This window comes from Onychomys torridus, chromosome 21, assembly GCF_903995425.1.
Source record: "Onychomys torridus chromosome 21, mOncTor1.1, whole genome shotgun sequence".
Lineage (NCBI taxonomy): Eukaryota > Metazoa > Chordata > Mammalia > Rodentia > Cricetidae > Onychomys > Onychomys torridus.
This window is the reverse complement of record NC_050463.1, coordinates 3562102-3585510: the sequence shown is the minus strand read 5'-3', so window position 1 is coordinate 3585510 and position 23409 is coordinate 3562102. Positions and strand designations below refer to the sequence as shown.

At 37.7% G+C, this 23409-nt stretch overlaps 1 protein-coding gene and 1 pseudogene across 1 annotated transcript in view; one reads left to right on the top strand and one right to left on the bottom strand.

Moving 5' to 3' along the window:
• LOC118571399 (zinc finger protein 431-like) overlaps positions 1-23002 on the top strand; it is a 42128-nt gene extending 19126 nt beyond the window's left edge. Inside the window, exons 2-4 of the mRNA XM_036170383.1 lie at positions 20011-20137; positions 20366-20426; positions 20968-23002. Of these exons, the coding sequence (XP_036026276.1) occupies positions 20011-20137; positions 20366-20426; positions 20968-22828 (2049 nt within the window). The 3' untranslated portion in view covers positions 22829-23002. The remainder of the gene's footprint in view (positions 1-20010; positions 20138-20365; positions 20427-20967) is intronic.
• LOC118571404 lies at positions 15831-16699 on the bottom strand (annotated as a pseudogene).
• Positions 23003-23409: the final 407 nt, after the last annotated feature.

Sequence of the window (23409 nt, the reverse complement as noted above, 5' to 3'; positions counted from 1 at the left end):
GATTCAATAATCTACCTATTATTTATATCCTCTTTTTTCTTTTTCTTTTTTCAAGCAAGAACCTTATGTCTAACCTCCTTTGTTTAGCCTCTTTACTGACCATTAATAATAAAAACTTGTAACCAGCCATCCTAAACAATGACAATTATCCTGAACCCAAAACCCATTGAAAGACCAAAAACCACCTGCCCCACCTCTTGGAAATGTGGGTGTTGTGTTCTCAAAATTGCTTCCTGCTATTTGTGGGTGAAGGCATCTTTAGGGGATCCTGAAAAGAAAAGTTTTGGGTTCATTGTCAAGTCCTGGGAGAGGCAGCTCTGTCATTTGTTGTCCAGTCTCTGTGTATTGCGAAAGTGCAGAGCTCATCTCAAGTCCTTGCTTGAATAGTCTGTGAGACTGGATCATCTCAGCCAACCATCTCAAAATTGTCCTGAGAAGTTTGTAGTCCAAAGCTGATCTTTGGATGATGTATGTCAGCTTTGTGGTATTATTATTTTTGTCCACGTGGAATCATCATTGTGGGGCGCATCATAGTTCTGGAGACTTCAAATTTGTTGTTAGGCCTGGTCATGATTCCCTGCAGAAAACTGATAGAGACACCACCACAAAAACATGTATAGGCAGCTAAATGAAGCCTTTTTTTTCCTCTAGAATTAGTACTTTATATGACCATTATTAATATCATGACAAAAGTTTAAATATATATATATAGTAAATTTTGATATAAAATTTATACCTTAAGACAAGTTTAAAGAATCAAAATAGTATCAAAGAATTAAGATTAATGGCAGTAGAATAGTCCCTTAATTTTGGTTTTCTTCTGTCTCATATCAGATGGCTCTCCTGACACAATACAAATATTTTGCATTTTCCTTTTAACAAACATGCTTTGGTTTAGAGAAGGAGAGAACCATTCTCCAATTCCAAAGCCAGCTTTAGTTTTTAATTGAACTGGGACTACAAAAAGACCGTTGTGTTAAGTGTCTGTAGAGAAAAGCAGAAACAAACATTTAGGAAGACTTAGGAAATTTTATATGTGATATACTAATAGGCCAATTTATTCTTTTTCTTGGGACATTTTTTTCTGGATAATTTGTCCCTTTTTTTCAGATGTCTCATTTGTTCAGTGTTCTTTAGATTCCTTAGCCTTCATTTTCCTGAAAGACAAAAACAAAAACCCTTCCCCAAGCCTAAGTTTGGGGAGGTTCCCTTTTGGTAAGTTATATTTGATTAAATGAAAAGCATTTGTTAGTTGTATAAGTTAATTTAAATTGGATGGTCATGCTGGTTGGTGAACTATTACCTCTTCTAATTAAGAGGTCTGTCTTGTTTTAATTGAACCTTTATCAATTTTTATGGTATTCATAGCTTTTATTCTCCTGTAGAAACAAAAGCAAAACATCGTCCATTCTGAGGTCAGCACATCCTTGAAATATATAGGCTGATTTAATTCTGTAGTTTTTTTCTATTATCCAAAGTCTCTCCACAGCTGTTGTTCCTTTCTCATTAGCATTAAGAAAATTCAAAGTTAATAGAGCATTATGTAATCTGGTTTTTTTTTTTTTTGGTTATCCCTTTCTGTTTATCTAGCATATCCTTTAGAGTTTGATTTGATCTCTATGACTGCTCAGCCTGTAGTATTATGTGGTATACTTGTAATATGCTTTATATTTTAATAAGCAAAAAACTTTCATTTTAACAGAGACATATGCTGGAGCACTGTCAGTTTTAATTTGGGCTGGTATACCCATGATGGCCATAACTTCTAGCAAATGAATGATTATCGAATTAGCTTTTTCAAAACTCAGAGCAGTTGCCCCTTGAAATTCTGAATAAGTATCAATAGTATGGTGTACATATTTCAGTTTTCCAAATTATGGAAAGTGAAACACATCCATCTGGCAGATTTCATTCCTCTGAGTACCCTTCGGGTTACATCCTGCAGATAATGGCATCTGATTGTAAAAAGAGCAAGTAGGACATTTTCTTATAATTTTCTTGGCTTGTTGCCAGGTTATGGAAAAATCCTTTTTTAAACCTTTACTATTGACATGATTTTTTGTAAATGAAATTCTGAGACCTCCAGCACATTTCCTATCAATAGTTTATCAATCTTGACATTACTTCGATCTAGAGGGCCTGGCAGACCAGTATGGGATTGAATGTGTGTTATATATAAGGGATGCTTCCTATTCCTGATTATATCTTGTAACTAAATAAATAACAAAATTAAATTCTAACTCATCAGGGATAAATTCTGCAGTCTCAATATGTAAGACCAGTCTTTCACCAAACTGAGAGTCAGTAACTATGTTGAGAGGTTCAGAAAAATCCATTAATACCAACAGAATAGCATACAGTTCCAATTTTTGAACCAAATTATAAGGACTTTGAACCACTTTACTTAAATTTTCTGACTTGTAACCTGCCTTTCCTTGTGTTTGTTTGTATCTGCATAAAATATATGGGCTCCAGATATGGGTGTTTCCTGAACAATGCAAGACAAAATCCAATCAGCTCCCTTTATATGTTGAATTCTATCACTTTGGGGATATTTGCTGTTAATCTCTCCCAACAAATTAGTGCAAGCTCTTTGCCAAAGTTCACTTTCTGCCCATAATTTATCAATTTCATCCTTAGTTAAAGGTACTACAATTTTTATTGGGTCTATTCCTGCTAATTGACGAAGTCTCAGTTTTCCTTTTAAGATCAAGTTAGAGATCTTTTCCACATAGTTTTTTTAATTTTTTACTCTTTATTTGGTAGAAATATCCATTCCAATATAAAATCCCTCTGCATTAAAATTCCTGTAGGAGAATGCGTAGAGGGTAAAATAATCAAAATGCCATCAAGTTTTGGATTCACACAATCCACATGTCCTTCCTACACTCTCTTTTCTACCAAGGCCAATTCTCTCTTAGCTTCAGCTGATAATTCTCTTGGACAATTTAAGCCCTTGTCACCTTCTAAGGTTTTGAACAGTTCATAGATGGGAAATGGCTCTGAATTGCCTTTGAAAGTTATTAAGAGTCTATAATTGATCTATCCTAATTTGTGCCTTTTGGGGTCTAATTTTTTGTGGATCTATTTTATACCCTAAATAATTAATAGAATCTCCTCTTTGTATATTTTCAGGAGCAATTTGTAATCCCCAACAAGGCAAAATTTTCTTTACTTCTTCAAACATTCTAAAGTATCTGCATTTGAATCATCTGTTGTAATGATAAATTATAGATTTAGGAAATTGTTCACATATTACTTCCAATAGCTGTTGTATAAAATATTGGCACAGGGTTAGGCTATTTAATACTCCCTGTGGGAAAACCCTCCATTGATATCTCTTAACTAGCTGAGAATTATGAAATGTAGGCACTGTGAAGGCAAATCTTTCTGTCTTTTTCTTGTAAGGCATATTGAGAAGAAACAGTCTTTTAAATTGGTAACGATAATAGGCCATCTTTAGGTAATAAAGTAAGCAAAGGAATTTCAGATTATAGAGAGCCCATTGGTTGGATTACTTTGTTAATTGCTCTTAGGTCTGTTATCATTCTCCATTTACCAGATTTTTGTTTGTTTGTTTTTGTTTTTTGAGACAGGGTTTCTTTATGAAACAGTCTTGGATGTCCTGGAACTTGCTTTGTAGACCAAGCTGGCCTTGAACTAACAGAGATCCACCTGCCTCTGCCTCCCAAGTGCTAGGATTAAAGGTGTGCACCACCACTGCCTGGCTACCAGATTTCTTTTTAATAACAAATACAGGAGAATTCTAAGGGCTGGTTGATTTTTCAGTATGCTGAGCATTTAACTGCCCTTGTACCAGGTCTTCTAAAGCCTGCAATTTCTCTAAAGGCCATTGTTGAATGCATACAGGCTTGTCTGTTAACCATTTTAAAAGTAGAGCTGTTGGTGTCTTTGAAAGATCAGTAGTTCTTGTGCCCTGTTCTTGTAGAATCTGGATGTCCAGTGACTGTTCTTTATAATAATACCTCCTAATATTTCTCTCAGAAACATGTGTTAGTTCATAGTTTGTTTCTGAGGTTGGAGGAATATTAATCTGGGTATTCCATTGTTGTAAAAGATTATGGCCCCATAAATTCATAGCTATATTAGCCACAAATGGCTTTAATTTTCCTCTCTGTCCTTCTGACCCTATACATTTGAGCCATTTTGCACTCTGTTTCACTTGAGATAATGTTCCAATCCCTAACAGTTGAGCATTTACCTCCTAAAGACACCAATTTGGATGCCAAAATTCTAGTGTAATTATTGTAACGTCCACACTCATGTCTACCAAACCTTCTGAGAGAATATCATTTATTCATATTTTTAATTTTGGTCTTTGTTCACTTATAAAAGTTTTCCAAAAAATTCTCCTTATGTTTTCTCCTGAATTTCCTGTTCTCTCTGGTACAGCTGTTCTATCACCCCAAGCAGCCTGTTTTATTCCATTTTTGTTATTTAATTGCTCTGAGAAGGGATTTCTACAATGGCAGGAAAGGTCTGAATGAAATTTGCTGTGGGGGCCTGCTTGAGGCCCTTGAAGGAGTTTCTCCGATGGCAGAGGTAAAGGATTACCTTGTCTATCCCTAGTTGATCTACATTTGTTAGTCCAGTATTTACCCTTACCACACCTGCATAATCCAGAAGGAAGGGGCATTCTATTGCCGTTGTTCCTTGAAGAAACATTGTTTCTAGAAATGCCCTGTTTACACTCTCTTTCCAAATGACCTTGTTTACCACAATTACAACATCTGACATTATTATTTTTCCTCAAAGCTTTTGATATCACTTCTATCCACGTATCATCGTGGTCATGAGACTCAATATTGTGTTCCTTATCCAATCATCCAAGGGTGTTGATCTGGCCTATTCTTTTGCAAGCTGAGTTCATGTTCTCAAAAGCCAAAGATTCAATTAGTACCTGTCTAGCTTCTGAATTTGGTATCATTCTATTTACTGCTGAAGACAGCCTTTGTAAGAAATCCGAGAAGATTTTCTGGGGTATTGTGTAACTTTTGTAAATGACTCAACTTTTTTCCCTGCTTCCTCAATTCTGTCCCACGCATTCATGGCTGCCATGTGGCATAGATTTAGGGTTTAGTTATCACAAAGATTGTCTTTGTATATCAGCAAGAAGCTGATTCTGAGAAATTTCCACACCTCTAGTTCTACATTGTTGTGTTATCGTTTTAGCCTCTTCTTTAAACCAGGTTCTCCCTGGTAACTGTGGACTGGCCTCTAGGACAGCTGTAATTAATTCCTTCCAATCCTGAGGGATAATTCTATTATAAGTTGACCATGAGTTTAACATCTGCTTTTCAAATGGAGAATGCATGACATATGATATTATAGCTTCTTTAAATCTCCTTAAATCTAACATTTCCACTGGAGTCCAATTAGCTTGTACTCAAGCCTTTGGCAGTTCCTGTAAGATTACCGAATAGATTAAGTTTGGTTGTTTGAAAACAGGCTACCTCTTTATAACTTTATAATTCAATCCTGAGATAATTTCACCTTTAAATTCTTCTGTCTGGCTCTGAATTTCTCTATGATTCATTTTAACAGGTTTTTCTAAAGCTTTTATCTTGGCACTTAAATTGACCAACCTTTTTAATACTAAAATAAAAATGATCAGGCAAATAATATTCAAATTGATGTTATGTACATCCCATCAACATTATCTTCTCATTTAATTGTTCCATTTTCAGACTGCCTAATGTGTTATTAAATAGACACTAAATTCCTTCCATTGTAAAAATATTTTCCACTCTTTAATGTGGGAAAAAATTCTCTTTTAATTAATTTCATCATTTAAGATATCTTACTTGACTTAGCAAATCTGTCAACTGTGGAGAACAGTAGAAGTCTGAGGGAATTTCAAAGCAGCTACTTAGTATGGTAGCAGTCTGAGATGGGAACCCAAAGGGAGCCCACCACCTACCAGGAAAAAGAAAGGCAAAGAAAGTCCAGCCACATAGTCCAGCCTGAGCTTGTAATCAGGCCTGAGCCAGGGGCCCTGTCAGCCCATAAACAGCTTTTTAATGAATTCTTGCCACATTCATTGGGCACCAATTGTAGATGACTTTATAAATGGTTTTATTAAATAAAAAACATGGAGCCAAATATAGGGGTGACAACCTTAGAGAGATCAGGGAAATAGGGAAAGCCACCAGCAGCTTCCAAATGTGAGTTACTTCCTGTCTACCTAGGTCTATATGCCTTGCTGTTCTGCCATCCGACTTTCTCTCTCCATTCAGCTATAACACCTCCTCTTCCCACACAGCTCTGTCACTTCCTGTCTGTCTGTACAGACCTCCAGACCTCCATGGTTAACTAGTTTTGGAATTTAAGGCATGTACCACCACACCTGGCTCTGTGTCCAGTGTGGCCTTGAACATACAGAGATTGTGCCTGCCAAGTGATAGGGTCAAAGGCATGTGCTAACGTTGCATGACTTCTGTGTTGTGGATGGCTTTTCCCTCTGATCTCCAGCCAAGCTTTATTTATTAAAACACAAATCAAATATCACCACAGTAATCCTAAAAAGGAAAAGGTGTATAATAAATTACTAATGGTATTTAGAGGTCATTTTGCCTCTGTGAGCAGAAGCAATATCATATTTGAATAGGTATTTACTGTTAGCTGAACGTATTTTAAATGGTCAAATTCTGAGTATTATCTGTTTGTCAAACAGTGTTGGATTTTAACTCCTGCCAGCAGATGACAACAGAGTAAAGGGAGAACAAGGACAGGTCCCAATAATTTGCTGAGCTTGCTCACAAGGCAAAGAGAATTGTACTTGTAATGATTTTACATTTTGCTGAAAAAATTTGTGAGATTTTTGAGTGACCTGAAAAGAAAGAACTTGGGGCGATGAAGAGACCAGTCCCTTGGCTTGGGCATTGGCAGATATTAATGAATCTGTCAGATTAGAATGAACAAAAATATGAGCTATGCAAAAAATGCTGAATTTGTTTTTGTATAGATGTCTGAAGAGAGACAAATGATCATAAAATAACACTAGTATCGTGGTTGGTTTCAAGTCTTACAGTTTCTAATAGAGGAATTGTTTGAGCACAGTATAGAATCCATTAAAATATTCAATGATTGGGAGATGTCTGCTATCAAATCTGTACTAGTCTCAGTTCTTTAGAGTAACAAAACTTACAGAAGAATTATACAAACATATGTGTACATACACACACACACACACACACACACACACACACACACACACACAAAGGAGATTTATTGGAATGACTTTTACGCAGCAGCACAGTGAATCCAACAATGGCTGGCTGTGATTGGAAATTCTAAGAATGCAGATATTGTTCAGTCCATGAATGTCTGTGAATCCGCTGGTCTTTAGTAAACCCTTCAATATGGAAGAAGTGTGCTGCAATGCCAGTGAAGGAACAGACTTAATACAAAGTTGAGGGAAAGAGGGCAAAGAGCAAAAGCTTCTGAAGGTGTGACCTAGAATAATGATGTGTCTTCTGGCTTCAGGATGCAGGTTAAAGGCCTATGTGTTTCTCCCTTACAGATTCATATTATGAGTATACCTACCTACTTCAAATCAAGAAAAAAAACCCTCACAGATGTGCCCTCCATTTCTGTGTTTTAGTTCATTCCAAATGTGATCAAGTGGACAACCAAGAATAGTCATCATGGGGAGATAGGACACAGGGACTGACTGGGCCAGGATCCACTCAGTGGATACAGTGCTGAACTCAGTCAGAGTCATGCTTTGCACAGTAAGTGTGCTTTTCCCTGTGAGCCATTTTCCCAGCTCCTTATCTTTTTAGTTATTTACATAATACCCAGCATTTCCAGTTTATATTAGGCTTTTCTTATGCATATCATTTATTACATGGAGTGCATGCAGGTAGAAAAAAGTTCCCAGTCTTTCTCTGACAACTGACTTTCCTGTCCTTCCTGTCCTTCCTTCCTTCCTTCCTTCCTTCCTTCCTTCCTTCCTTCCTTCCTTCCTTCCTTTCTTCCTCCCTCCCTCCCTCCCTCTCCCTCCTTCCCTCTCTCCCTTCTTCCCCTGCCTCCTCCCTCGCTCCTCCCCTCCCTTCCTCCTTTCATCCTTCCTTCCTTTTTTTTTTTTTTCTGAGACAAGGTCTGATATAACCCAGGGCAAAAAGTCTGACTGCTAGGAAATAACTCAGCTGGAGAGAAATGTTCAGCTGTTGCTACCAAGGTTTTCAAAAGAAAAGTCTATTTGGGCCCAGCAGGCTAGGCTCTACTAAAGGGCCACCATATGCAAATGAAAGAGACTAGAAAAGGCAAAGAATAGGGATGGAAATTGAACCCAGGTGTGGTTCCCAGGGCTTAAGTTCCAACCTGTAAATGGAAGAACAAGCCAGAATTCAAAGTCATCCCTCTGCTACTGTGATGTGAAAATTAAATTCTTCTATGTAGCTGAGGATAACTCCAAATTGCAATCTCCCACTGCTGCCTCCTGAGTGCTGGGATGACGGTCATGAGTTGTCATGCCTGCTTTGGCCATACTGATGATAGAACCTAGGGCTCTGGGAAGGGAACCATGTAATGCAGGGTGCTATCCTCTGGACCCTGGACTAGGCACAGACCACACTCAAACACCAATTTCCAAACACAAAACAAATGCAGAGAGTCTTTATTAAGCAAGGCAAAGTGACAGGTGGCTGAATCTGAATAGAGCAGAAACAGTGCAGGTATCTTTGCAAGTGTTTATTTTAAGAGAAAAGAGGTGTGTGTTAGAATAAACTAGGATACGATGGTAAGTTCTATTGGGGTATTTTAGTTATGTTAGTAAAAATAATGAATTTTTATTAAGGGACATTGATGTTTTAATAGTTGGACCTTGGTGATCAGTCGCAGGAAGCAGTCAGTGGCCCAAAAAAGGAATAGACCTTGGTGGTTAGCTTTAGGAATGTGTGATAATAATTTTGTAGAGTGTAGAAAGGTAAATTCTGTAGGCACCATATTTGCTATGCTCTTACCTGTGTTTGGCATAGTCTGACCTGTTAGAGTCCCTCACTGGGAGCATCCTAGCCAAACAGTCTACCCACAGCCTTTTAGCCCCATCCCCTGGCTTCTTTCATATGTTAGTCTTAATGCCTTTCTCTGCACATCCCCATATTCTTCACACAATGTTAATGTACCACACTTGGCCAATTGTCATGACAAATTTGTTATGGACATTCTGAGTTCTCTCCAGGAAATACATAATTAAAAATATGTGGAAGTAGTCCTACCTCAGCTATTAGTTCATTGTTTTTAAGATGTGGAAACTGGGCATCTTGGCTCATGCCTGTGATTTCACTTAGAATGCTGAGGCAGACAGTTCCCTGATGTACAGTCCAGTCAGTAGTACATTGCGCATCCAGGCCAGTTTAGACTGTGGTATAATATCCTGTGCACTAATAATAAATGAACAAGTGGATAAAATGGAAAGAGTCTAGCCTTTCTGAACAGTGAGCTCAGAATTTGTTTTATCTTGGTGAATTGGGGTTGGTTTCAAGACCATTGATACTGTCTGAGTAAGAAAGAGCATTGCCATAAATGAACACACGGCTAAGAACTTGATATTTTCCATGTATGTATGCATGTATGTATATGTTTGTATATATGTATGTATATATGAATTTTTCTTTGTTTTGGGAGGGCACATGTGTGTGCACACATGCAGCAAGTTTGGAAGTGCCTGTATATGCAACAGTTTACATGTGGAGTTCAAATGACAGTGTCCATGAATTAGTACTGTATGGATTCCTAGATATGAACTCAGATCTTTAGGCTTGGTTCAAGTAACTTTAAACAATCTTCCTGCCACAGGAGTTAAGACTCAAATTTCTTCTTTTCTTGGCATTCATAAGCAGTGAGTTTTAGTGAAAAAGTAGTAAAGTCAGACACTTATTATAGTGTTTCTACCTTCTTGATATATAATTCACACAAGTGAAATTTGGTGTTTTAATCAGTTTGGTTCACCATTGACACTACTTTATATAGCCTGGTTCTGGGACTGTGAGGCTCTCTTGGTTCTTTGGTTTTTTTTTTTGTGAGGAGATCAGATCGAGGTCAGAAATCCATACCATGGTATGGGAGGGACTTGTAACTACATGGGGAGGAGCCATGGGAGTCAGTGTGTGGCCCTCCCAGGGCTGTGGGAATTGGCAGTGGGATTTCACACCCGACAAAGTTCCTTGAGGTGCTCTGTGGTCCTATGAGATCACAACATGTCCTAGTGGTTCCCTCTTGTCCCTTGAGGCACCCATGAGGTCTCTTGACATCCAGTGTTGTTCCTGCCACTCCTGTATTTGTGCTGGAACCAGCAGTCTCTGAATGATATAACTCTATGGGCTGCTCCAGGATAAGAACTTGATATTTTTACACTCATGTATGTATGTATGTATGTATGTATGTATGTATGTATGTATGTATATATGTATGAATTTATCTTCATTTATTCTGGGTAGGCATATGTGTGTTTAATTTTATTTTCTTAATTAATTAAAAAATAATGTTTTTATTCCAGTACCACATGATTTTTATTTCTATTCCTCTGGAGTACAACACGCAATCTGGAATGATGAGACCTTCAGCTGTTCTTTTATTTTTTATTGTTCAGGATTGCATTGCTGTCCTGGATTTTTTTGTTTTTATATTTGAAGTCGAGAATTGTCCTTTCAACACCTGTAAAGAACTGTATTCAGACTTTGATGGGAGCTATGCATTGAATATGTAGTTGCTTTTGGTAGGATGGCCATTTTTATTATGTTAATCCTACTAATTAATGAGCATGGAGATCTTTTTATCTTCTCTCTTCTTCAGTTTCTGTCTTTAAAGACTTAATGTTTTTATCAGTCAAGTCTTTTGCTTCCTTGGTTAGCGTTACCCCAAGATATTTTGTATAATTTGATACTATTTTGAGAGTTGTCATTCCCCCGTTTTCTCAGTCCTTTTGTCATTTGTTCATAGAAGAGCTACTGATTTTTGTGAGTTAATTGTGTATCCCAGCCACTTTGTTGAAAGTGATTTTTCAGCCATGGGCATTCCTCTGTGTAATTTGTATGGTCACTTTCATGTAGTATCACATCATCTGCAAATAAAAATACTTTGACTTCATCCTTTCTGATTTGTATTCCCTTGATCTCTCTTGGTTGTTTTATCATCCTAGCTAAGACTTCCAGCTCTATATTGAATAGATGTGGTAAGAGAATATTGTGTACACTTTGGGGGCAAACACTCTAGGTAATAGCTAGATTAGAGGTTGTTTATGTCATTGAGCTGCAGGTGTCTCTGACATAAAGAAGGATCTGATAGGGCAGGGGGAGTATCTTTCTGTGTACTTTCCCACTATTTGTTATTTAATTCAGTATGAATAAAGGAAACCCAAATTGGTGGCCATAGAGCAGCCTGACTTTAGGTGAATAATTTTGAATTTGTTTCTATTTACCAAGATGCAGGCTTGCTGGAAATTGTCTTTATTTTGATTAGATGTGTTCCTTCTATCCCTTTTCTCTGCAGAACTTTTATGATAAAGGGATGCTGGATTTTGTCAAAAGCCTTTTCTGCATTCAATGAGCTGAGCATATATTTTTTTCTATTTGTTTATATGGTGAATTACATTTCTTGATTTTTGTATATTAACCCATCCCAGCATCTCTTGAAGGAAGCCTACTTGAACATGGTGGATGATATTTTTGATGTGATCTTATATTTAGTTTGGTAGTATTTTGTTGACAAGTTTTACATCTTGGTTCATAAGGAGAAAAGATTTGTAATTTTCTTTTTTGCATTTTTATATGGTTTGGGTTTCAGGGTAATTGTAGCCTTATAAAATGAATTAGACAATGTTCCTTCTGTTTCTTTTTGTGGAATAATTTGAGTAGTATTAGCAGTAACTCTTTTATGAAAGTCTGGTAAAATTCTGCCATAAAAGCATCTTGCCTTAGGCTTTTTTGGTTTGCAAACTCTTAATCACTCCTTTCATTTTCTTAGGTGTTATAGGCCTGGTTTTTTGTTTTTCTTTTCTTTTTTTTTTAAATATACTCTTCATTTAATTTTAGCAAGTGGTTCCTATTGAGAACATTACCCATTTCTTTTAGATTTTCCAATGTGGATGAATATAGTTTTTAAAGTATGTCCTTATGATTTTCTAGATTTCCTCCATGTCTGTTGTTATATCCTTCAGTGCTGATATTCAAAGTGCATATGATTATGCCTATCCTCAGTGTTTGCTACTAAAATCTCACTATGTGGCAGATGTAGCTTGGTAGGGAGAACAGGCAAAGCTAACCTCAGTAATTTACTGAACTTGAGGTCAACCTGGACTACTTGACACCTTGTCACTCCGAAACAACAACATCTGTGGGTGGTGATGGGCAAATGTAATACCAAGATTCAGAGACAGAAGCAGAATGATGGGAGCAGGTTCCACCTAGTGTTCACATAGAGTTTCATGAGGTACTTGTAGGTACTCAACAGAGTAGACTTCTGGGACATGGGTTTAAGCCAATAGAAAGTTTTTATTAGCTGGCCTGCTACTATACTTCATGTTTTGGATTCCAGCTTAGCCCCCTTTCTCAGGATAAGCTTTTAAGTACAAAAATCATATTCTGGGGTGACATAGCTCAGTTAACGAGAACAGTTAACCAGAAGCAGAACTACAGACTAAAAAGCAAGGTTCGTACATTTAGAGAATTCCCATAAATATGGACTTGGATGGAATAGGTCTTTGTTTATATTTTTGGCAGATGGTGCTGTTTAACTGATGAGTTTTGCAGCAAGAATGTCACCTCCATTATTGAGTCAATTGTTCTAAGATCTTGGGTCTACTGAGTTCTAGGGACTGTTACATACACTCCTGGACTAAATGAATAAATTAAATCATGGACTAATCTTTTTGTTTAACATGCAGGGACCCCACCATTTATCCAATCAGAATGAGAATTATAGGCCCAGTCAGTACTGATAGCAGAGTAGTTAGCCAAGGGGACCAAGAGAACAGAGACTGGTATCAATTATTTCCTTAAATATGGCATTTTTAAAAAATTACTACTGATCAATTATTATTGGAACAATGGGTTTCTTCCAAAGCTATACATATTTTCCTTTATCTCATGAGAAGTAAGTCTAAGTCTTTTTGATTTTTGTAGTGTATTTGTAAGGGAATCTAACTGTTGTTTTAATTCAGAAATGGAAACTTTCAATACCATCTTGTCCTGATCAACCTGTCTACTTGGTTTGGAAGAGGCATATATAGTGAAATCATTGCTACATGCACACCAAACCATCTCAGGGATTCAATAATATTGTTATCCTGATGAACTAACTCATAAAGCAGGACATTAATTTTGGGTTGCCCCCAGTCACAGTGAGTTTCATCAGTCAATGGGCTGACAGTCTGGTTAGTTCCTATTCCTATGTAGTATGACAGGGGCCAGGTGTTTAAGCATAACCAGCAATTCTGACTGATTTCTGGTTTGGACTGATTAATTCCATCCCCAGGGCTCCTTCCTGTGGCATAGAGTGTGATTCTGCAGGTTGTTCCTGCTTCACAAAATCCAGAATCTTTTTTTTCCTGAACTTTTCTGGAGGACTCAGTTTCACAATTTTTTTGGTTGTTTTTTGTTTGTTTGTTTGTTTGTAATGGAACTCCCTTGTTTCTGGAAATCAAGCACCCAGCCACGGAGCATGCATAGAATTATAGACTATGTATATCTATATCAAAAGATAAACCTCCATATTTTTTCTTTCTCTACTACAACTAGACATTTAAAGTGGGCTTCAGTGAGCAAAGATCAAAATGAATAAGAGTTGCTGGTCTGTAGTTAAATTAAATAAGACCTTCCTCTGTCTATCTTTTTTAGTTCCCAGGTTCAGGCCTAAGGGCTGTGGGAGTTGGAGCATGACCCTGTATTCATACCAAATGTAAGATTCAGGAGGAGTTAGAGGGATATGGAGTGGAAGGGTTTGGGGAACCAATGAAACATTAATTTTAATGGCTCCATTGTCCAGAGATAGTCCATTTAACAGCATTTGTAATTTCTGCTTTCTTGACTTGGGTATGTCCATGATATAATGCCAGCTATCTTCACTGCCATAGAGTAGAAAGAATTACCTTTTAGGGTCATTTCCAGGTTAGAGCTGATGTCCTTGCCCACTCTCTTGACCAGACAGTATCATTGGACTGGAATGAGGGGAAACTGTTAGTGGACTTGGAGGTCAGCTGGGTCTCTTGGATAGTCCAATGAACAGCCACTATGGAGAACTGGATTGCCTCTAGTGCCTTGAGAAAATAAGGGTTAGACACTTCTGCTAGTTGTTTGTCTCTGAGCCTTGGAAGCAGTGGGGGAGGTTTCTCAAGCATAATCTCACTGGAGCTAAATCTCTGTATATGGCCCAAATTATTTCAGTTGATGGAACTGCTGATGCTCCAAGATACCTTGTTTCATTTATATCTCCTGAAAGTCATGGATGAGTATTTATGTCATCAAGCATGAGGATAGCTGAATTGATGGTGGTGGGTTTCTCAAATTAGACTTGGGTTAGCTAGTAAGTACGGCCGGGTACTTGGTCATACAAGCATTAGATAGTCAGTGTTTTGGTGCTCCTCAGAGGAGGGCCTGAACCATGCTGTTGTGTACTGTGAGTATAAGATCTTGACCAAGAGTTAACTTGTTTGTATTCTTTCATTAAACTAACAGTACCTGCCATTGTGCTTAGGCAGGGGAACCAACCTGTGGCAACAGGGTCCAGTCATTTGGACAGATATGTCACAGGTCATTTCCATGTCCCCAAATCTCGAGTTAAACCCCTCTTTTTTTTCTTTTGTTTCATGGACAAACAGAAAGGTTTTGATATATCTGGAAATTCTGTGGCTGGTGCAGAAGTCAGAACTATTTTTAAAGCCTTAAATGCCTTTTGTTTAGACTCAGTCCAGATTAAGGGTTCAGTTCCCACTTTTGTGCTGGTGTGTAGACCCTCTGCCATTCCTACAGTCTCTGATATCCAAAGGCAGCAGTATCCAGGGCACCTATGGACTCTGGAACCTGTTATTTAGTCTTTGATGTTGGATTCTGAAGGATGGCCTCAATCCTCTGAGGCAATAATTTCAGTATTTCCTTGTTTACCTTTTATATGGATGGCCTGTCCATGGTTGAGAGTGGGGTATCAGTATCTCCCACTATCAGTGTGTGAGGGTCAATATTTGATTTAAGCTGCATAGTGTTTCTTTTATAAATGAGCATGTCCCTGTGTTTGGGGAGTAGATGTTAGAAATTGAAACATCATCATGGCAGATTTTTGCTTTGATGAATATGTAGTGTTCTTCCCCATCTCTTTTGATTAATTTTGGTTTGAAGAGCCTCACATGCATTTTATATGCTTATAGGCATATTGGATGAGCAATGAGGCCACACTTTCCCCCTGTGGGCTAGGTGTCAAACCCAAGTGCTTCACACATGATGTGCAAATAGTCTACCACTGAGTCATCTTTTTTTGTTGTTGTTGTTTGCAAAATACATTTATTTCTTTATAAAAACAAACCTTAATAGTTAGTGCATATTTACATTTTAAAACATTACTCAATTTAGTGAGAAAGAATTCAGTGTAAACTAGAAATAGCTTATAAAGTTGACTTTATACAGAATATCAAAAAATAATAAATAGACTTACTAAAGTAAGTAGGAAACACAATTATAAATAGTCATTGTATTTTAAGCAGGAATCCATAGCAGTCTTATGACTTAAGAGACTTACACAAAGTAGAAAATTTTACAAATAACCCCAAACTTACAGGACTCTATTGTGGAAGCCTGGCTACTTGGAACATGTCAGGATTAGTCTAAGTTAGTATGGTTCAGCTGTTTGTCCTCTGCTTTGAGCTGTTCCTCTTCATCTGTATTGGCAGAAGGAACATCACGTGGACCATCTGTAGCGTCTGTTTAATCCACCTGACTCTTCTTGCTCCTCACCAGTACTGCTCTCTTCAACTGGCTGTGCCCAAGATGTACTCATTAACTCGTCATTTTCTAGGGACTGGCTGTTACTCAGTAGCTTTGCCTGCCTTCTTTCCAAGGCCAGCTGTTTATTTCTCTCAATTCTCTGTTGCTGTTCTTCTGTTAGGCTTCTACTTGATTCAGAAGCCAACTTCTTGCTGTCAGATGAGCTTGTCAAGAAGGGATCAGATCCAGCAGCAGTTACATCAAGGGGATTAGTTTCTTCAACTTCATCATTATTGTTAACAAAATCTTCATGTACAATAGGAAGATCAAGTCGAATTAGTTTTAAACAGGTCTGAACCTCCTTTTTATTTCCTAGGTTTTCAACTCTGTCAATAAAATCTTCAAATTGCAGCTTGGCAAATAGCCTATGCGCCCAGTGGCTCCATGTGTCTGATTAGCGTTTTCAAGTCTTCAGCTTCATGACCCTTCCCCTTGAATTTTGTGTTGTCAAACAATGCCTTAAGGCTGGAAGCCTTCTCTCTGAAGTTAATCTAGTAGCATCTAGCTTGGGTATTTTCCTTTTAACTGTTCTCGTTGGCGGTACAGGAACAGGTAGGTGCTCCACTCCCTGATTCTTCATCAGGTTCAGCTTCTGCAGGATCTCTCTCAGGAGAGGCTGGAGGTGGGAAGGGAGGAAAAATTTCATCTTCTACATGTTCATAGTCTAGCATTTCAAAAAAGCCATTCTCTTCTTGCTCTGACATCTTTTCCTTCAAGGACTCCAGCATCCGGACTCACCCTGGGGCCATCCCTAAAATATCACATCTCCCTTCTTCCCGCTTCTCCAGCCTTCCTGTCCTCCTTCCCGTCCAGTCATCTTCATTCATCCACATTCTCTATTCCGACACTCAGCGCAAAGGGTCCCTGCGCGGGAAAGGCAGCACCTCAGGTGTAGGCCTGCTATCTTCCAGCCTGGGACGCCTCCCGCCTGCTCTGCCTAGGCCCCCTCAGCCTCCCTGCTACCCAGCTCTTGCGACCCCAGTTCCTGGGGCCGTGCTGAACTTCCAGCACAGCCTGTCCTTCCAGAGATGCCCGCACCCACTGAGTCATCTTTTATAGAGAATTTCCTTGAGCCAGTCATAGTGACTCACAGCTGTAATCCCAGCCCCTGAAAAGCTGAAGCACACGGATCTCCACTAGCTTGAGACCAAACAAGAGCATGGAATAAGACCATGTTCCAAAAGCACAAAACAGTTCTGTCATTACAGGATGAAGATCCCTCCAGGGAATATGGTGTGCAAATTCTACAGTGTGTTGTTGAGACATAATATGCAAAGTTTTCCTAGGCCAATAGGAGACCAAGTGGTGATGCCTGTTACATGTTTAGACTTTCTATTGGCAAGAGTTAAAAGATTTTTAAATGAATCTGTCACTTGCACTTTATTTTTGCCCTTCAGGAAGTTGCCATGTATCTCTATGCTTTGACTTAATTAGTACATTGAATTAATAGTGTGAAGGCTCACACCTGTTATGCTAGTATTTTGGAGGCAGATGCAGGAAGGTCAAGAGTACCTTGGCCCAAAGAGTAAGTTCTAGGCCAGCCATAGCTATGAATAGACCCTGTCTCAAAAACCCCACAGGAAGTAGAGATGTATTTAGATATAGGAATGAAACCATCTGTGGGTTAGAATTGCATGAAGTAGTGCTAGTGAGTTGACTCAGTGGGAAAAGTGGTTGGTATCCAAGGCTGATGACCTGAGTTTGATCCTAGGAACCCTTGGTGGAAGGAGAAATGGACTCCTGGACTTCATCCTCTGATCTTCAACCTCTCACTGTGGCACTCTTGTGCCTGCCCTGACACACATATCATACAAATGCATCACCCAAGTACACACAATACTAAATTTTTAATTGTCTATAGAGGAAAGAAGAATACATTTTAGTCTTGGATCATACTTAAAAATTCTGATGGGATTAAAATGTCAAGCCAACTTATCTTTTTCCTAGAGTTCTTTTTAATCAGTTGGGACCTTTATGTGTCCCTTTAGACTTTGTTTCTTGTTCTTGTTCTTCTTGTTCTTCTTCTTCTTCTTGTTCTTCTTCTTCTTCTTCTTCTTCTTCTTCTTCTTCTTCTTCTTCTCCTTCTTCTTCTCCTTCTCCTTCTCCTTCTCCTTCTCTTCCTCCTCCTCCTCCTCTTCCTCCTCCTCCTTCTTCTTTTTTTTTTCTTTAACTTAGGACCTCATGGGACTGAGACTGGCCTTGATATTCTTGCTTCTACCTCCCAGTTGGTGAGATCAGGGGTACCAGCCCTCCATGCCTATCTGAAAAATACATTTTACTCAAGACTTAATTTTATGGAGACCTCTTCTGTATGCTGCAGTCATTAGCCTAAATTTCAATATTTTATTTTCAGAGCCATACATAATTATATAAGGATGTGATGGTTGTTATTTGACAAACAATGACGGTTCATTTCATCCTATCGGTTCTTGCTTGTGGACAGTAAATTCCTGTTTCCTTTAGGGCATTCTAAAAGTCTTCTTCCAAGATAAATATATCTTCTGCTGGTAATAAAAGTCAGAAAATGAAGCTATATTGTGCATAAACAGTTTCTAGGTGCTGGAAAGATGGCTCAGTGGAAAGTGTGCCTATGAAGTTTTCAGAAGACAGAGTTCAGTTCCCATACCCAGGTTGCCATTTCTGTGGCTATGAATGAAGTCGATGCCTATTCCAGCTTTGTGGCCTTTTACAACTCCCTAGTAACTTATGTCCCATATGCTTTTTTTCCATCTTTCTCCTGGGATATTCTTTTGTGATTCTTTTTGTGTTTTTGTTTCTTAAGGCGGGGTGTGATATAGCCCAAGCTGCCTTCCAACTTCCTGTGTCCTCAAAGAATGACCTTCAATTTCTGATCTTGCTACCTCTACCTCTCAAGTGCTTTGGTTACAGGCATCTCAGGATTGTCCCCTTTTTGGAACATGAATTGAACTGTGAGATTCATCCATGCTAGGCAAGAAGGCTACCAGCTGAGGTACATCTTCAGCCCCTTTATTCTTTTTGATTTGTTAGGATATAAATTATAATTTTGCTATGTATGACTGTTTTGCCTACTTATATGCCTGTGTATACTGTGTTTGCTTGGTGCCCATGGAGACCAGAAAGAGCCAGATCCCCTAGGGCTGTAGTTACAGTTGGTTGTGAGTGACTATCACTTGTCTGCCTGGTATTTACTGGAGTTAGAAGATAGCATTGAATTCTCTTGAACTAATGGTAGTAATAGTTGGCAATCACAAGTGAGTGTTGAGAACTGATCTAGGACCTCTTCAAAAGCAACAGGCAATCTTATCTGTTGACACGTCTATAATTTTTTATTATTGTGTTTTAAGATCAGCATTTACTTTACTAATATTTTTGAGACCTCTTTGATCTGTCAGTAACTTACTAAAAATGCATTGCTTCCTAGGAATTATTAGCCTTGCAGTTTATCAGGGGTCAGGGAATGTTTGAGAAGTACAGAATTGGAGTTAATGTTTTAACTCTATGGAGGAATTTCAAGTGAGCCTCTGAATGCATTCTATTTGTTTGTTTGTTTGAGACAGGGTCTTACTATGTCTCTCTGGCTATCCTGGAAATCTCTACACACTGATTTGCTTGGGATCTATATGATTGGCTTGAAAATCAAAGATCATTACCTGTCTTTGCCTCCTGAATTTTGAGATTAAAGGTTAACACCACCCACACCCACATTGTCTATCCTTTTTCGAAGTTAATAATTTTTATAATACTTTGTTATGTATACTAAATAGCGTTAATCTATTTGCATGTCTCTCTGTATATATTACTAAGCATTTCTTCTGCAATGCCCTATTCTGTTTGGAGGGCACAAATGGAAGACATGATTCGCCTTTTCTATTTCTTTTTAAAATGTGATGATGACTGCATTTGATATTTTATGACCTATGAGATAGAATATATCAGGCAGAATTAATTACGTAAATATATTTTCAATGAAATGTACATTTGCAATACAGTCAGTCTCAACATTTCTATTATGTGCATATATGGGATACTTTAGGATACATTGACCTATGAGGATGTGCATGTGAACTTCACTCATGAAGAGTGGGCTTTGCTGGATCCTTCCCAGAAGAGTCTCTACAAAGATGTGATGCTGGAAACCTACTGGAACCTCTCTGCTATAGGTAAGAAACCTCCCTGCTATAGGTAAGAATGTGATCATTCTGTCACTTTTTAACTTAAGGGAATAAGCATTTCTTGGAGATTATTGCTCTGCGCTGATTTTAAATGTGAAAGAGGAAGAATCTAGTGAATAAATCAAGCATTATACAAAGATTCATGAAAGATAGTAATTTCAGTTGTTTCTAATTTCCAGTAATATATCACATACATTTTCTGGTACTGTATTTTAGGTTACAAATGGGAAGACTACAATATTGAAGAATATTATCAAAGTTCTAGAAGACATGGAAGGTAATTTTCATGTGCAATCTGGTACATAGGTACCTTGTAAGAAATGTTAATGTACCCTAAACTTTTAAAGAAAAGGAACAGTGTAAATTAGCACAACTGTGTGATGTTTATTAAATTCTCACAACACCATGTACTCCAATGTCAGGTAGCTAATCACTGTTTGGAAAGCATTCCATTAAGGATAAGACAAGGAAACAAACAATGCTATAACAAATGTCACAATTTTAATCATAGCCATATGAGAGGCGTGATGTAGAATTGTCATACCATTCAATCATCACATAAGGTATATACATTGATAAGGGGATTAGTATATGTCTAAGACATTTTATAAGCAAATCTTCCATATTAAAGCTAGTGTTCCTCATACATTTGTATTGAGTAACTTACTGTAGTTTAGTGAGAGGAGAACTTTGTGAGAGACAAGGAATTTATTGTGATGTAGAAACATGAATCCTTATACCACATCTCCAAAGCACAAAATGTTAGACTATGTGAATGTAATGTGAAAACCTTTTATTTGTTGTTCTTCCTTTAATAGGTATATCAACTGTCAGTGTGCATACAACCCATGTGAGCATAAGGGATATGGAAAGAACCAATATACCTCTGTTTCTAAGGGAACAATTATAAGATATGTAGTAGTCCCCACTGTGAGAAGACATGATGACTGTGATACAAGTTTATACTCTTACATTGGAGAAAACCCTTATGAGTACAAGGAATATGGAAATTCTTCTGTCTGTACTGATTCACTTTGCACATGTAGTGTGACTCACAGTATAAAAAAATATTATGAATGCAATCAGTGTTGTAAAACTCTGAGTTCTTCCAGTGCTTTTCAAAGATTTGAAAAAACTCATATGGGAAGAGGAAGTGATAAACTTGAGTTTTGTACTGAGGACTTTAACCATCACAGATATCTTCAAACATACAAAACAACCAATAATGAAGAGGATCTCTATGAATGTAATCAACATGATAAAGCCTTTAGATATGATTCCTCTATAAAAGTACATCAAGGAACTCATTTGGAAGGAAAACCCTATGACTATAATCAAAGTGATAAAGTCTCTACATGTCACAGTCTTCATCAAATACATAGAACTCATGCTAGAGTGAAAAACTATGAATATCAGCAATGTGATAAAGCTTTTGCAAGTCCCAGTTATCTTCAAATATATAAAAGAATTTATACTGGAGAGAAACCCTATGGATGCACTCAATGTGATAAAGCCTATGCATGTTCTAGTTATCTTCAAATACATAAAAGAATTCATACTGGAGAGAAACCATATGAATGTAATCAATGTGGTAAAGCCTTTATACAGAAGAGTCATCTTCACAGGCATGAAAGAAGTCATACTGGAGAGAAACCCTATGAATGTAATTACTGTGGTAAAGCCTTTGCACACAAGTATAAGCTTCTCATTCATGAAAGAATTCATACTGGAGAGAAACCCTATGAATGTAATCACTGTGGTAAAGCCTTTGCAGAGAAGTGTAATCTTCTCAGTCATGAAAGAAGTCATACTGGAGAGAAACCCTATGGTTGTAATCAATGTGGTAAAGCCTTTGCACAGAAGAGTGATCTTCGAAGTCATGAAAGAATCCATACTGGAGAGAAACCCTATGAATGTAATCAGTGTAGTAAAGCCTTTGCACAGAAGAGTAATCTTCGTAGTCATCAAAGAATTCATACTGGAGAGAAACCGTATCAATGTAAGCAGTGTGGTAAAGCCTTTGCACAGAAGAGTAATCTTTTTAGTCATGAAAGAAAACATATTGGGGAGAAACTCTATCTATGTAATCAAAGCGCTAAAGCCTTTGCACTGGAAAATTTTCTCAGTCATGAAAGAATTCATACAGGAGAGAAAGCCTATGAATGTAATCAATGTGGTAAAGCCTTTGCAAGGAAGAGTCATCTTCTCAGTCATGAAAGAATTCATACTGGGGAGAAACCTTATGAATGTAATCAGTGTGGGAAAGCTTTTGCACGTAGCAGTAATCTTCACAGGCATGAAAAGTGTCATACTGGAGAGAAACCCTATGAATGTAATCAATGTGATAAAGCATTTGCACGTAAAACCCATCTTCAGAGTCATGAAAGATGTCATACTGGAGAGAAACCCTATGGATATAATCAATGTGATAGAGACTTTGCATGTAACAGTCCCCTTCAAATAAAGGAAAGTACCTTTATTGGAGACAGACCATATGAAGGTAATCAATGTGGTAAAGACTTTTCACAGAACAATTATCCTCATAATCCTGAAAGAAATTATTCTCGACAAAAACCCAATGAATGTAGTCAGTGTCGTGAAGTCTTGCCATGTTGCATTGTCCTTCAAAATCATGAAAAATTTCACACTGGTGAAAATCCCCATGAACCTAATGAATGAGTCAAGCCTTGCAGTCCACATGTTTTTCCCACCGAGCTGTCTCACTGGTGCTTGAGTTAGTAGAGCCTCTCCTTAATTAAAATATTGTCTCTTTCAAGTTGTTAACATATTGTATTCCAAGAATACAGAAACATGATAATTTCAACAATAAAATATATTTTCAAATGAAACTGATATTTATATTGTCAATCATTATTTTTGGATCATGTAACTGTATTCTGAGGACTAAATACTTGTTCTTATATTCTCAGAAACACAAACTAATGGCAGAGAATTTTATCACCAAATTTGATTGCTGCTAAGCCTGATTTACCTGATATTGAGTTCCAGGATGGCCTTTTTATAAATAGAGATCTTTTCTCAAAAAAATCCAAAACAGGGATCTGGAAATATGGTTGCATTTCCACAGGACTCAGGATCAATTCTCAGCACTCACACAGAAGCTCACAACTATCTTTAAGTATAGTTCTAGGGGATACAATAGGTTATACAGGCATATATTCAGTCAAAACATTTTTTGATATAAAAGAAAAATAAATAATCATTTTTTGAAAGTATTTGTCACATAGTATAACTTTCTC